General features: G+C 38.4%; 1 protein-coding gene across 3 annotated transcripts in view; it reads left to right on the top strand.

Annotated features, from left to right (window-relative positions):
* Window positions 1-15,042, top strand: part of MYLK4 (myosin light chain kinase family member 4) — a 61,825-nt gene that overhangs the window by 16,944 nt on the left and 29,839 nt on the right. Inside the window, exon 1 of one of the 3 annotated variants that reach the window (XM_038125014.1) lies at window positions 9,742-12,469. The exons of 1 other annotated variant lie outside the window; for it this stretch is intronic. In XM_038125014.1, the coding sequence (XP_037980942.1) occupies window positions 11,825-12,469 (645 nt within the window). In that variant the 5' untranslated portion in view covers window positions 9,742-11,824. Of the gene's footprint in view, window positions 1-9,741; window positions 12,470-15,042 lie in introns of those variants that run through there. One more of the 3 variants, XM_038125006.1, reaches the window with a different exon arrangement.

The following is a 15,042-nucleotide window of genomic DNA, read 5'->3' as shown; positions in this document are numbered from 1 at the left end:
CTTTTGTGTTCTCAGATAGCATAAGGAATCCAGATAGTGGTTGGGCCAACTACATGGAGCAAATGGGGAAAAATAAGGTACAAACTCCTCACCTGTATTCATCTTTGCTGGACAAGTTTCTAGGAGAGCACTGCTCTGACCATCTGCTTCACTAAGAAGCCAGGCCTGTTTACCAGTGCATGTGGCTGGCGTCCAGCATGAATTGTTCAGAATGCTCTTTTCTTCAGCTTCTGAAGCGTTCCCACTCCTATGACACAGAAGCACAGTTGTTTTCACCTTAACACTCCAGAAGGCTTCAGAGTTCAGAAGTTCATGCAAGTAAGTATGAACAGCAAGCACAGCTTCTCCCCAAAGGTTTTTCAAAAAGCAGTCAGCAATGCTTCTGGATGCACCTGATAACACCAGATGGTGAAACACTGAAACATGACTACTGTCAGCAAAGGTTACCTTGCACTTGTTCTGACCACCTGTAAAGATGGGCCCTCCTAAATGGTTCATAATTCAGTTCTGGTGTCTGTAGCTTAAAATCATCCTCATAAAACTAATTCTAAATCCCACAGCAAGGACCAAGCAAAGGCTTAAAGCCTCCACTTTGGTGGCCGGCAGGTGTGCACAGTAACAGAGTTTTAATTTGGAGCAGGTGTCAACAGGAAAGCGCAATGTGTGCATTTTGGCAAAGAAGTGATACAACAGCTGAACTTCAGTAGACAGAGTGAGTTCATTGGTTTGGTTCTTCTGTAGTCACTGAGAGAAAATATCTGGCCTTCAGCACTTGTGATATAACTTAAGCTGTTCTGTTAACACACGGCTTTCATTTTGGACTCTAGCTTAATAATTTGACTACTGAGCTCTTTAAAGTCTAATGAAAAGACTGCATTGGACTGTCTAGAAGAAAAAAGAAAGACTAAACTCTGATAGTTGCATGAAATCAGGGATTTAAGAGGTAGGACTGCAAGTGTGGAAGTGATAAAATGTGCTAGGAAGATGAAGCTTCTCATCAGGCAGCATAGAACTAATAAAATTTTTTTTTCTAAAAAGAAAAAAGACAACAGTATTTCCTCAGTATTTACAGGCTGAAACACATTAATATTCAGGAACATTAATAAATGAGTAATACCATCCTCTGTCTAATTAGCCAGCTTCTGTAACACTGGTGTACTTTATTATTTACTCAAACTGCAGACTTATCCAGTGTTACATGTTGATAAAATTTCTGTGAAAAGAAACTTCTGTCTGGGAAAAGCAACAGCTGGCCAAAGGAAGAGCTGTTTTTGCTTAGCTAGTTGGCCCAAAGGCCAAGCACTTTAAATCTTACATGATTTTACTTAACCTGTACACTAAGGTGGGGAAATAGTGTTTGAGTTGTGGGTACTGTGATCCAGCTCTGTGTGCTTTGGGTCACTGTGCTCATCAGATGTCCAAACTGACCTTTGAAAGCAGTTTTCCTGCAGCATCACCACAAAATAAAACCTTAGCTCTGCTTTCCTGAATGACACAGCTGTTGTTTTATTTCTGGCCTGCCTTAAGGAACACTGCTTCCCAAGAAAAGCACTTGAAGTTGAAAACTGGCAAATGTGCAGCCTCAGAGTTTCTCCCTCAATTCTTATGGACTGTCTTAATATCTGGAAGCATACTACTTTTTTTGTGACCTTCCTGGATGGTAAACAGAAGCCTGTTTACAACAGCTTGACTTTGTTTCTGCTTATTTAGAGCATCCTTCCTTGTGATACTCACTCTTCTCCATTTAAACAGGTTCTTCACTTACCCTAGAATGCCTGAAGGGTGTCAGAAGTGAAAGCATGGGAAGAAAAAATATCAGTGTTCAGGGATGCAATGATATCAGTGCCAGGGCCACTGTGGGTTCTTGAAGGTGAAAGAAGCATCTGCAAGGTAAATCCTGCATCTCTCAGGAAAGTCCTCCTCTGTTAGCAAAGGCAAACACTTGGCAGCAAGACTACTCTTGCAAGATTTTGTGTAAATGATCATAAGAGTATATTAAGTACGCACAAGACATAATTTAATTTTTTTCTTGGAAATAATTTATTTTGAGATTTCTCAGAACAATAAGCCAAGACTGATATTCTTCTTTGGAAGTTTTCAAGCTGAGCAAAACCTGACTAATTAAAATCAAAAAGCTTTATTATTTGGTGAATTTCAGCTGGTTTGGTATATCAGTGTCCTACCAGCTACCAGAGAACATTTTAGAACTCACCACGTAATGCAAAATTGAAGTCACACGCAGGGTCTCTGTAACAGCTGTTGATATTCTTAATTTGCTGAATGTCTTTGGTCGGGCACTGAATGTGGCCAATCTTTGCAGCCAGGTGGCCTGGCATCTGGAATGATCATTTAGTTGAAATATGTGGGGTTTAAAGGAGACAAAAATAGGTGATTATTTTGATGGCTTTCGAAGTTCAGCTGTAAGGCTTGGAACTTGCCATATTTCATTTTGGAATGAACCTTTTAGAGGTGAAAATAGCTAAAAAAGAAGACATGTAGCTAAAAGGCATTTCTGTTGCTGAAAATATTCACTAGCGAAAAATGGTATTAGCATGTGCACCCTGGGCAGGACAGAAAGATAAGGAAAAAGAGTTCTGTGATCTTTATTTACCTCATGTCCATTCAGTCTGTCATGAAGTTGAGCAGAATGGGCAATTTTTATTGACATAAAACAAATAGATCAAAGAGTAGAAATACTTTAATACTTAACTTCTTGGATTTTAGGGCTTTTTAATATAGATCAGAGGTCAAATTTTAGGTAACACCCACCCTTTGAATTCTTCATCCCTAAAACATAAAGTAATGCTATGGAAACTTGCCAGGGTCCGGTTACAATCTGTTAAAATATCAACATTGACCAGAATTAGCCAACCCTAGAGATAAAATAAGCTCAAATTGCCCCTTTCCTGAAAACACTGGTTGCCACTATATGCATCTTATGGTGCTTTTTTCTTCTGCACAGTCCTGGATTCTGACATCCATGCCTAATATGAATGTGCCATTTATTTCACTTTTTCTGATGCTAGATTTTCAAGAGATGATTCAAGGCATTTTCTGCATGCAGCTTTTTATGCTGATTTACTTAGTTAAAATCTGTTTAATTCCCAATCTGGCTGCAGTCATACTGGTAAAAAAAAATGTTTACTTCAGCAGAGTCAGCTTGGATAAATAACCAGCGCCCTGGCTTGCTTACAGAGTGAGTGAATTCCTGTTTTTTGGTGCAGTAAGTGTATGATACAGAAGTGGGCTAATAGTAGTTGTGGGTAGTGTTATTCTAAAGAAATGAACAAGCAAAATCCATAACATTTCCTTCCCACTTTTGCACTGCCATAGCTGGTCTCACAGTAGAAAGCAGCAGGGAACAAACCACCATGAGTGAAAATGTATCAGCAGTCATTCATCAGAAGAGCGCTACATTCCCCTCTTTGCCACCCTGGGATCTTCACTGGGCTGGTGGTGTTATCTTTTGGAGAGTTCTTATAGCAGAGGATATTGGGTTAACTCTGAGGGAGTCGGAAGATATTGCTTCTGCATTGTAAGGGTTAGCTTGTAAAGCCAACAGACCACAGAGTGACAGCCCAAGGCACACATGGCTCTTGTCTGCTCTGTCTGTTGAGTGGGCAGTCATTCCAGAGGATATCCACTGTTTCTGACCAGGGCTCTGCTATTTTGTGCTGGACAGTAGGTAAGTTTAGCAGCTTGAAGAAAGCTGAGCTACCAATGTGTTTCTCCTGGAGAGGATAACACATACATTTTAAAAACTTCTACCTCCCAACAGGACAGGCAGCTTCTGGGGCTCTTCTCTACAGCTCTTTTAAAGTTCTTTTAATCAGTATGGTTTCCCTTTCTCACTGGAATTGCATTTACTGTATTTTTAGTATGTTCTGATGAAGCAGAAGGTGTTACTTACATCCAATTTTCCATATAACCACTTCTGATGACTGTCCCTTTCAAGTCTTTTCAGCCTATCCATCCTGAATTAACTTTTTTTGTAAGAAAAGGCCTTTTGTAGTTTATAAATTTTAATACAGGATGCTAGCTGCCAGAAAGTTTTGGACTGAAACCAAAGATTTTAACCAGTCTACCCAGCAGATGAAATGAGGTATAGCTCCTGCTGCACCTGGAGACAGTACTTCTTTCATTGCTCTGTTTCAGAGTTATGACACCTCTGCTTTAGCCTCAGAAAGTCAGGAATTTTCCTTTAAACAGGCTTCCTGGAAATAAAGTTTTAGGCTATTAATGGGTAATTTATCACACAGTATTTTTCAGCCTTAAGAAACTCTGGGTTTTGAGGTTTGTTTTGTTTTTAGTGTAGTTAATTGGGGACAGCTAAGCAAAGGTGAGACTCTTGATGTGATATCTTGACAGCAGGAGATGATAGTGGCAACCAACCCTCAGTGAAAGAACACTGTGCACTTTGATGGTGAAGTGCTTTGAACTTTTGCTATTAAGCAGACAGATGCTGATTTCGGTGGCATTTTTTATGTGCTGTGCAGCTCTTATTCATCCAAAGAAACCCATTAACACTGGGATGCCATGTATGAGTTAGTTGTTCTTCACCTGGATAAATGTTGCATGCTGCACCATGCAACTTGCAGTTACACTATGTTTCCTGTGGAAATGCTTTTCCACATGAAGGAGATCTTCAGAGTTCCAGAGTACAAGAGATTTCACCCCAAGAACATGCATTGTGCCTTCTGTTATCATTTTCATCATCAAAGGTATTTTCTACAGAAGGATATACAGGTCAATTAACATTTATTTTTCTGCAAAAGTTGGTCACATAAATGCTTTCAGAGAGGCTCAAAATTTGAAGGTGGTAGTGTATCTGATAGACCAGTACCAGACATCTGCAGATTGATCACTGAATTGTGTTGGGCTCTCTCTGTAGTCTGTTTCAGGGGCTTGCTCTCATCATTTATCCCTAGGATATTCCAGGGTACTTAGTTACCAGAGTCATTACAGTAAAGGAAGTCAGAATTCATAATTAATTAACAGGTCGTAGAGTAGTTGTGTGCAGGGAGCCCTGTGGAACAGTAAATTCCCTAGTCCTACCTCATGAAGTTCAGTGCCAGACTTTTCTTGCTGTGTGCTCCTGCACTGTATGAAGCTGTTTCCTTTCCTGACCCTAAGCAGAGCTGCAGACAAGTGTTTTGGGCAAGCCCCAGAGGAGCTATAAAGGTGTATCACTTATGATACAGTATGTCACTTAATCTTAGGCATGCAGTTATTTCAGCCCCCATGGTGAAGGAGTCCAACATGACTGCTGATTGTAGAAATACATCCTTTTGGATAAATTTCCTCATCTATCTTGATGGATCTTTTTTGATTGGGAAGGGTGGGAGAAATGGGGGCAGAGGGAAGAGAATGGTTTTTCTGTTCTACCATCAGGGACATCTGTGAACTTTCAGTAAACAGCATGACTTTCTGAATCTGGTTCATAGCTTTCATGCTTGCTTTCTAATCTGTTTCAGAGCTGGGCAGCTGTAAGTTTATACTGTTTCTCAGGGAGATGTTTTTGTGCACTAGAGAAAGAGCAGACGTGCTTTGGCTTTCACGTGCATTACTGAGTACATTACTGTGTACAGGCATTCTCAGCTTTGTGACTAGCACATAGAAATCTTTGAGTATTTGGGACAGTGGCTTTCCTGTTCCCCAAAGTCTCAAGTTGTTCCTTCTTTGAGACTTATTGAGATATGGATCTTACTGAGACTTCTGCACAAATATTCTGTGCATGATAGAAGGGTCTTCTTCAAAACACCTTGTTTGCAAATGATTAAAGGAGACAGACTTTTTTTGCTAGGGCTGTCTACAGTTTATGACCACTATCTCAATAGGGAAAAATACAAAGATATGATTTATCTCTAAAACACAATTGGTGATTCAGATATAGAAGATACTATTGGAACTCCTCTGCTATGTGCTGTAGCCAATCCAGCCACAAAATATGCATTGCTGGGGAAAATCTGAGAACAAAGTCTACATTTCTCTTGATCAGAGTTTCAGGAAAAGGAGTGGTTTGTTGGTTATGTTTGGTTTTTGGTTTATTTTTTTAATTTGTAGAAGATAGATCATTAGAATAGGTCATTTGAACTAGAACTTCATAAAAGTAGGATAACAAATATTCCCTGACCTTTCTTAATTCATGAATGAGTTTTCATCAAGTGAATTCAGATCAACCATAGGATAAATGCTGAAGACAAAACAATGGTCAGGATGGCAGAAGATAATTCATTTTAAGGAAGGAAGAAGAATATGGAAATTCCAGATATGTAAGGCAGGGATATATAAGGCATGAACTAGACATTTAAATTAATAAAAATAAATGTGAAGTCAGCAGAAAAGTAAGAAATGGTAGATAATCTTACAAAGGTGTTAAGTCATTGAAATACAAAACAATGGATAGTAATTTTTTAATGTGGGCTTCTGAAAAGCATCTTGCTGAATGTTTATGAAGGTTTTCTTTTCTCTGTCCTGAGGTTTTATTTTAAAGATTTAAGGAATTTTTTAATAGAAAAGAAGATTCATATATTCTAAGGAAAGCAAAATCTTACATTGTTTTCTGGGAGATACAGCATAACATGTTATCTTGTACCGTTTTCACAAATGAATTTATTAAAAATCTACAAACACAGAATATCTTTGATTTCTTTTCATCTAGGAAGGCAACTTCTCCAGAAAATACTCAAGAAAAAGTCCCCCCATTTTTTCTCAATACAGATCACTTTTAGGAAACGGTAATATATGTTTGTGTGCAATGTAACTATATATTTGAGACAACACTGGGAAGGAGATGTAATAATAAACTTCAAGTACATTAAATGTATTTGCAAAAGAGAAGAGAACAGATTATTCTAGTCACCCATAGATGGCACAGGAAGAAATCAACTTCAGTTGCACCAAGGGAAATTTAGATAGTATTTTTGGAAAATTCAGAAAGCCAGTCAGAGCTAATTGTTCACATACCTGCAGCCCACTCCCCTTAATATATTCCCTGTGTCAACCCAGCTCTTGCCAGGACACAGATACAGAAATGTCAGGAGAACATGAGTGAGGAATGGCTGGAACGTGGAGCATGCATCACACACATGCTGCAAACCCGTGCATGGCAGGTGGCCCCCTGTTATTTCTGAGGGAAGAACACCCCAATCCTCCATTGCAATAAAATATTAAACTGGACATGGGAGTTTTGGAGATACCTTGTTTAGAATAAGTCATGATTTTTGAAGGTGTACCGTGTTCTCCAGATGAAGTTCGGTCGCAGCAGTCTTCCACAAAATATGGCATATCCTGATACATGGCTTACAGCCCAAAAAAGTTGGAATAAGAGTCTACAAGTAAAACATTTCCACTTGTCTTCTTGTTTATAATGTTTGATGCCAGCAGACATAAATTTATGAGGTGCACTGTCTGGACCTTTAATTGTTAGGAAAAATGAAGAACTGAACTGAACTAAATTGAGAAGACTCAGTCTAAAAAAGCATGGAGGGAGAGGTTAACTCCTGGTAACTTGGGTCCAGTAGAACAAGATAAGGTAAGGCAGGGTAGTTAATAGCTCAGCCTGTATGATCAGAGGAACAAAAATTGGTGAAAACTTAGTGCACAACTTTTTTAGGCAGAAAGCAGGCTTTATTTGGACTGATAAGTTGCCACGTGAAATTAAAAGAACCACAAATATTATATTTTTTTGGGCTATGATTTTTTTTCAAGTGTTTTATTCTCTAATGCCTATGAGTCTTGAGATCCTAACACTCTGGAACTTAGGTCCTCCTGCCTTTTACAGGCTTTGGGACAGAATGTGCTAAAAGCTTGGTCTGGGCATCTCTGAACTAGAGGATCACTGTTCAGAAGCAGACAGCTAACAGAGCTTGGGAGCAAATAGCTATGCTGGGATAATTTCCTAATGCTAGCCAGCTTTCCACATTTGTGTGTGTAGAGAAAAAAACACTGGCTGAAATTTGAGTTCAAGAGAGAAATCAGAAGGAAAATTTACTTCTCCGGTCTGTCCAATCTTCACCTGTAGCCTGTTTAACTATGTCTGTATAAGGTACAGAGTTTTATGGCATCTCTTACAGGCTCATTGTATCGCGTCTGCAGACATGTTAAAAACTGGAAAGTCACAGTAGCATCAATGTATCCATTGGTATTTCTTTGATATTTCTTCCAAATTTTCAGTGCCATGACACTTGGAAAATTGTATATGCTGCTTTAAGGCCTTTTCCAACTGGCTTTGAAGTAAAAGAGAACTACAGGTTAATTTTATTTTATGTAAAAGCTACTCAAAAGAATTCATCATCAACAGGGCAGCAATTGTATAGAAGAAATTAATCTGTCTGGCAGATTTATTAAAATCAAACCATTTTCTCAGTTGATTAGCAGGTGTTTGTTGCACCTGTGTGCAAAAATTCCCAGGATTCAATGTCAGCCTTTGAGCTGACATTGTCACTGCCATGGTGCAGCGGCCTAGTGTTAATATTCTGAATTGTAGTATTATTGCAGTATTGGGAACATGGAGAATCATGTCATCTTTAAAACTAGGGGAATTGCTTTCTGTCTAATGTATTTCAATTCACAGAAAATTTTTGAATTACAGAAAAGTACATATTTCTGCAGCTCATACCCTTAATGTCGAACAGACTTTGAAGCATCTTTCGTGCTGTGCAAATCCAGTGATCAGTCATCACTAAAATTTGTGAGATAAAAATAAAAATGCTCTTATATGGGCTTATTTTGTGCATTAATGATAGGTACAGGTGCTAAGAGATTATCTTAGTCACTAGGAAAACTACGTTCAGCTATTTATTAGAAATGGCTCAAATTATTTGTATATAGTATTATTGCATTTCATAATGTAGCAGTAATAATTCACAGCACTAAGAAGGAAACATTCAAAAACTTTAAATGGCACTATTTTTAACAGAAATTCATTAATTCATTCATTCTTACTGAACTCTTGAAAAGCATCTGGATGTGTAAGGTTATTTGCAGTTTACAGACCAAGAGGAAGGGATCACAGATTCCCAGCTGTGAAAAAGCTTTCTGAGCATGAGCTTTCTGAGCCGAGAAAGCAAGCTGATGTTAGTTTTCTTTCATTTATTCCTATTTTCAAGACTCTACACAGGAGTTCTCTCTTCCAGTTCTCTTCAGCTTCAGACAGAAGTGCTAACATACTGATGAACTTTTAATGTAGCATGTTTATAGTTTGCTTTCTACCCTTTCAGTGTATGTCATGGTAAAATATTAAACCAGTAGGACTTTACAGATGATACTTGCTAATAGGATCTTACCTCACAGAGCTTAAAATTTTTATTAGTGTTTATAGTACTGGTTTGAGGTATTTCACATAGTATTTCCCAGGGCAACTGTTAAGAGAGATTTAAATGTTTAACATATGTGGCTGTGCACAGTAATGTAACACATGATTTTACCATTGTTGTCTGTATGTCCTTTTCTTTTTTCTTTTAATAATTTCTTGCTTTAACAAAATGTTCCTTTTGAATCCTTGTGCCTGACAGTCTTTGCCTATGAAATTCCCCAGACCAGGAGTCCTAGCTGAATGGGTGGCAAGGTCTAATAAACCTTTAATCTTTTTTTTTTTTTTTTTTTTTTTTGTGTGTGCAGGGAGGGCAGGGGACAGGGGGAAGCTGACCATGAACTCCTCTGGGGATGTTTCATCCAAGATAAATGGCTTTTCAAATCTGGCCAGTTAACCAACATGCAAATGCTTCTTCTGAAAGCTGGTGTCCAGCAGGGGCTTCTGCAGATATGAAACTGCCAGGAGAGTTTAGTTCATGTTTCTAGCAGACATGAACAGAGTAAGAAAAAGGGATTCAAACATAACTACTTTGCTGGAACTGATGTGATGTTCTTTGTGTTGTCATTACTTCCTCTTTTTTTAACTGCTGTCCTCTATTATTATTCTTTTCATGAAATAGAGACCTTTAAACTCTTGTTTTGTTTTGTTTTGTTTTGTTTTGTTTTGTTTTAATCCTGTTTCCTATTTTAAAAATATTTAACCTTCTCAGTGAATATGCTGTGCACAATAACACATGATGGCCACCTCTTGGTAATGTCTGTTATTTAAAGAAGAGATTTCTGTCCATGTTGTAGGGTCATGCATGAACACAGTTCACTTTCACTTGCAGTAACATGCTGATCCCAGAAGGTGACAAATGTACTTATGAACCTGCAGTAACCGGAGAACGAGCTCCTGAATTAGCTTATCCTTATCAACACTGACTACATGTGGAGTCACAAATGATTGTGGGAGAAGGCCTTCAGAATCTTTTGGAAACTTCTGTTGTGATTGACTCTAAAAGCCATGTTTGCCTCCTAAAATTGAAGAGAAGACCATACAATTTTGAAAGACTATCTAGTATGTTAGATATTCAGAACTCACTATGTCCCTTACCTAATTATCCCTCATGCTCCCTGTTTAAAGGATGGAGAAACTGAAGTTGGCATAAGAGATAGTTCACAGAGATCACAAAAGTAGCTCTTGATCCTTTGAGCAGAGCAACAGTCTGGCTGTTTTTCAACCAGCTGGCCAACTTTATGCATTTATTTCTATAAAAGATGTGGCAACAGTGCAGACTGGCCTATGTGTGGTCAATCTATGACAGTCATTTGTCCAAGGTAGCTATTTCTTTGTGTTTCAGAGGCAGCCTGTCTCCATCAAGCTGATTCATACTGATTTACTTCTTCCTCCTGTGAAGTATAGCTGACTTGAGAAATTCTGGTTTTATACTTTCTTTTAAATTCTATTTTTATTTTTCTAACCAACGTGAAAGGTGTTCAACAATTCAGACCTACCCTTAGAGGAAACCTGTTCCCGGTAATGAAATTTCTTTTTTGTCCAATGTTGTCTTTCTGAAAGAAACAAAGGTTTTTTGCAAAAGCAGTCTTAAAAATGTAGGAATATTAATCACTGATCTTGAGACATTTACTGTCAGGCAAACAAAGAAAAAAGCTGAGTCTCTATCAAATGTTTTAGTTTTGTATTTGGATGACCAGATCATAGTAAACCATAATCCTCCTAATTTGTGACAAATTAGAACAGCCTTGATAAATACAAAACTAAATACAGAACTAAATGAAGATATTAGCTATGGAGCTAATTACTTGTGCATATAGTGGCTATGTGGTAGCTGAGATATAGGGTAAGACTCTATTCTTTTTTTTTCAAAATATTTGCATAACAGCATCTCCTTCTTGTTTTATTTTCTTTAACGTATTTGTTTTTTAACCACTGTATTGACTTCCTGCCTGGCATAACAGGCTTTTCAAGGAATAGAAATTTTCATCTGAAAAGTTTACCTTAAAACAGCAATTTCAAGTAGCCACATTTAAGCTCCCCGTAAGGACCCTTATTCTCTTCCGAGCAGGGATCACATTACGTACTAGGCTTTTGAAAAGCAACAACACCACTGCCAAAGTCTCACTACCCTTAATGACTTCTCATGTATCACGTAGCCTTTTTGCTGTCAAATGCCATTGGAGTGCAAATAGTTTGGTCCTTGCTAGGGCTGATGTCACTGAACTGAGTGCATTTAGGGTATGCATCTCTATATTCACTTCATTTGGAAATAGAGAAATATATATGTAAAGAAAAGAATGGATGAAAGGCTTTTTTCTGCTAAATAATTTGGGTGTCTCTTCTCTCTGTTTTAGTCAAATACATGAGAGTAGTTTATAAATTAGTTGAGCTGGAGTTGCCAAACTTGGCTGTATATCTGAGCAGCCTGGATGGAAAGCCTTTGCAACTGATATTGTCCTCAAGCAGCTGATCATCAGAGCATTTCCTTCCCATACCCAAACCAGCAAAATGACCACATCCAGCAGGCAGAGCTCTTCTACGTCTATGGTCAACAACTTGGCCAAAGTATTTGATCCAAACACTTTGCAAAACCAAGGGCCAGGTAATGGAATGGAACCTCCTCAAATTCTTCATGTTGAGAGAAGTGATGTCAGCACATCTGAAAGTTTCAACATCATGGATATGAAGTTTGCCTCCCTTGAAGAGAAAATTGATAAACTGTTGACTCTGCAGGACAATGTCCTTAAGAAGCTTAACAGTTTTTCCCAAGAAATCTGTTGCATTGAAAAAGACATGGAGATGGTAAAGGCGGAAACATCTGAACCTGGATCAAGGATGGAAAGAAACAAAAAAATGAGAAATAATGAAATGAAGAGACTTTGCCTTAAAATGAAAAAATCCCTTTCTGATATAAACAGAAAAGCTGAGCAGCAGGTTAAAAGGCTAGATGGACTTGAACAAAGTGTTTCTGGACTACAGAAACTTGTAGGACCTCTGGTAGAAAAGGTGAAAACATTAATAATTCATAATTCAAGTGTAAAACATCATGTTAAAAAACGTAAAGTTTGCAAGGCAGGAGCTGGACATCCCTTTAGGATGCACATTTTCTCGGAGACAACAGCTGGTGATCTGCTCAAGAAGAAAAATGAAAAGGTGAGCCCAGGTTTGTGTTTCATCTTGGCAGGAATCATTGCAAGCTACGGATATGTTCTGCTACATGCTCAGCTTTTTCATTTTGTTGACATTTAAGAAAGAACAACTGGTGTGCTCTAAAAGCAAAATGTATGAGAGCAAGCTGAGCAAATTATGTGGAAAAAAATATAGAAAAATCTACCTGTTATACAGACATCCATTTTTTGCTAATTTTTGCTTTGCAGCTGTAAAACATAACAACAAAGAACATAAAAAAGATTGACAGACTTCAGGAGTCTTAGGTCCTGGCCATGAGTTTTACAATGATCTTTTCTGGATTTATAATTATCTGGGGGATTCAAGTTGCAGCAGTCATGTGATGAGCACCAGGGTGTAGAGATTAGTGGAACTGGTAAAAAGCCTCCTTGGGTCAGGGCATGTACATATGTTTGTCCTTTATATCAAGGAACATCTTAAGTGTGCTCTTTCTATCTGGTATTTCTCTCCATTGGTGAGGACTAGGGGACTTCTAAACTGGGATCTGAGGTAGGGTTACTGTAACTGGAGCTGTGGCTTGTGTAAACTTCCCTGGGTAAAAAATGCCTCTCTTACCATAATGAAAGTTTCATCATGTTCTTTAAAGTTCAGATTATAAGACACCAAAAATCTCTTGAAGGACTCTCATGATTTTAATAAGTTTTTGTAAGGTAGTTTGAATATTCTTTTTTGGTGAAGAAAATGAAATAATTTCTTCTGACAAAGTATATTGGTATTTAATTAACCCACAGCAAACAAAAAAGGTTGCTTTTCATATTTTGTTCCATTTTGCTTAATTTTTCTCCCAAAAAGTCACATGCAGGCTTTACTCTTTGATCCATTTAAAGACTAGTTCTTGGGTTTGTTTTTCTAAAGTTTTTGAGCGGGAAAAATATCATGTGAAGGTGTGAAGTTGTTACTGGAAACAGCGTTCCTTGAAGAAAAGAAGCGCTGCAGCCAATATTACTCAGAATGGCCTGGTCAGCAAACCATGTCCTTTTCAGATTGCTTACCCTAAGGCAACCCCACTTCGTAGATAGACAAGAAGCATTTGAGCCTTCAAAGGAAACTATAAAAATATCAGTCAGTGCTGAATAGCAGCAGTGGAGCATCTTGTAAAGCTCAGTCAGCTGAGCTGACTGATCTGTCGCTATGTAAGGATATAAATTGTGCAACCTTGTTTCCAGAGCATCATTAACTAAAGAGAAAAATAGCTTCCTTGCCAGAGAAGACTGATAACAAAAATCCTCATTTAGGCCCTTTATGAACATCAGGCTGGACTGGTTTAAAAAAAAAGGAGTTTCAACAGGAGAGAAGTTTTCTTGGTTTATGCAATTACTTTGATAAGAAAAGATTATTTATTTTGAGCATCTGAATTAAGGGCTTCTTTTACTTTTCAAAACATCAAGGAAAATATCTGCTGTAAAAGCCCCATTGGAGTGAGACCCACAGGTCATCTCTGTAATGCTGCTGTCTCTGCAGTTTGTGGTGGAGACCTACTTATCTCAGTGAAAGTACATACTCATCTAAACTATTTATAAATGTAAACTGAATCAGCCCTGGCAGTTAATGAACTGGCACCTCCTGGAGACCAGAGTAGCTGCAAGGCTCTCTGCAGTAGAAACACAGGGTTGGAGAAAGGAGAGGACCTTGCAGGCTTTGCTAGTGAGTTTGTGGGAGCCAACAGGTCTAGCAGAACAGGAGGAGCTTGTGCTCCTGACAGGTCAGAGGGGAGACAGGATGGCAGAGATGCAGGTGCCCCCCATGGAGAGTTCAGGGCTATAAAAATACCTGGAAGTAGAGACAAGGGTCCTTGACCATGATGAAAACACAGGTAGCCTGCTGTCAAGGACCCAATAAAGAGAGGAGCAAGTGGAGTCTCTGTCTTTTTTCCAACAGCAGCTACATTAGTAATTCCCTCACTGATTCATTCTCGTTTAGGCAGACTCTTGGCGATGTTGAGTGGACTTGGTAGGAACTTGCCTAGCATGTGGGCTTAGGAAAGGCAGCATGAGCATGTCTGGAATCATGCTGATGATATTATTATGTTGTTTATATTTTGTTTGTTTTATGAGATAGCATACATATGTTAGCTTGTCATTACCTCCTCTCTCTGTGTTTGATTTATTAGAAGAGGGCCATCATAAAATTACCAAGCTATCCTGTGAACAACAGCTGGCTTTGGTAAACACTTAGTCATCTTAGGTTTAAGTAAAAACAGACTTGAAGTCAGCCCTGCATTAGGAGTAACAGAACATGGAATGATACCCTTCAGCAGAGACTGCTGAGCTTGACTGTCAGCTTAGTAGGAGACAGTGTGTACCAGCATTTAGGGCAAACAGACTCTCATCTGGGTGAGAGGGAAGGAACAGGATCTCTGAGCAAGTTCATCAAAATACTGGTCCATGAGACACTGCAAAGGTGGTTGCTTGTGCCTCCATATGTGAATTAGATCTACATATTTGTCTGTATGTTTTATATAGTTGTGATTAAAGTTAAAAGAAAAGCAAAGTAATAGAAAAATAGGGAATTTCACCCTTGCAGAGTTTTACACCTGA

Source organism: Motacilla alba, chromosome 2 (genome assembly GCF_015832195.1).
Source record: "Motacilla alba alba isolate MOTALB_02 chromosome 2, Motacilla_alba_V1.0_pri, whole genome shotgun sequence".
In the NCBI taxonomy this organism is placed as follows: Eukaryota; Metazoa; Chordata; class Aves; order Passeriformes; family Motacillidae; genus Motacilla; species Motacilla alba.
The sequence above is the reverse complement of the archived record's forward strand: the minus strand, read 5'-3'. Positions and strand labels throughout refer to the sequence as shown.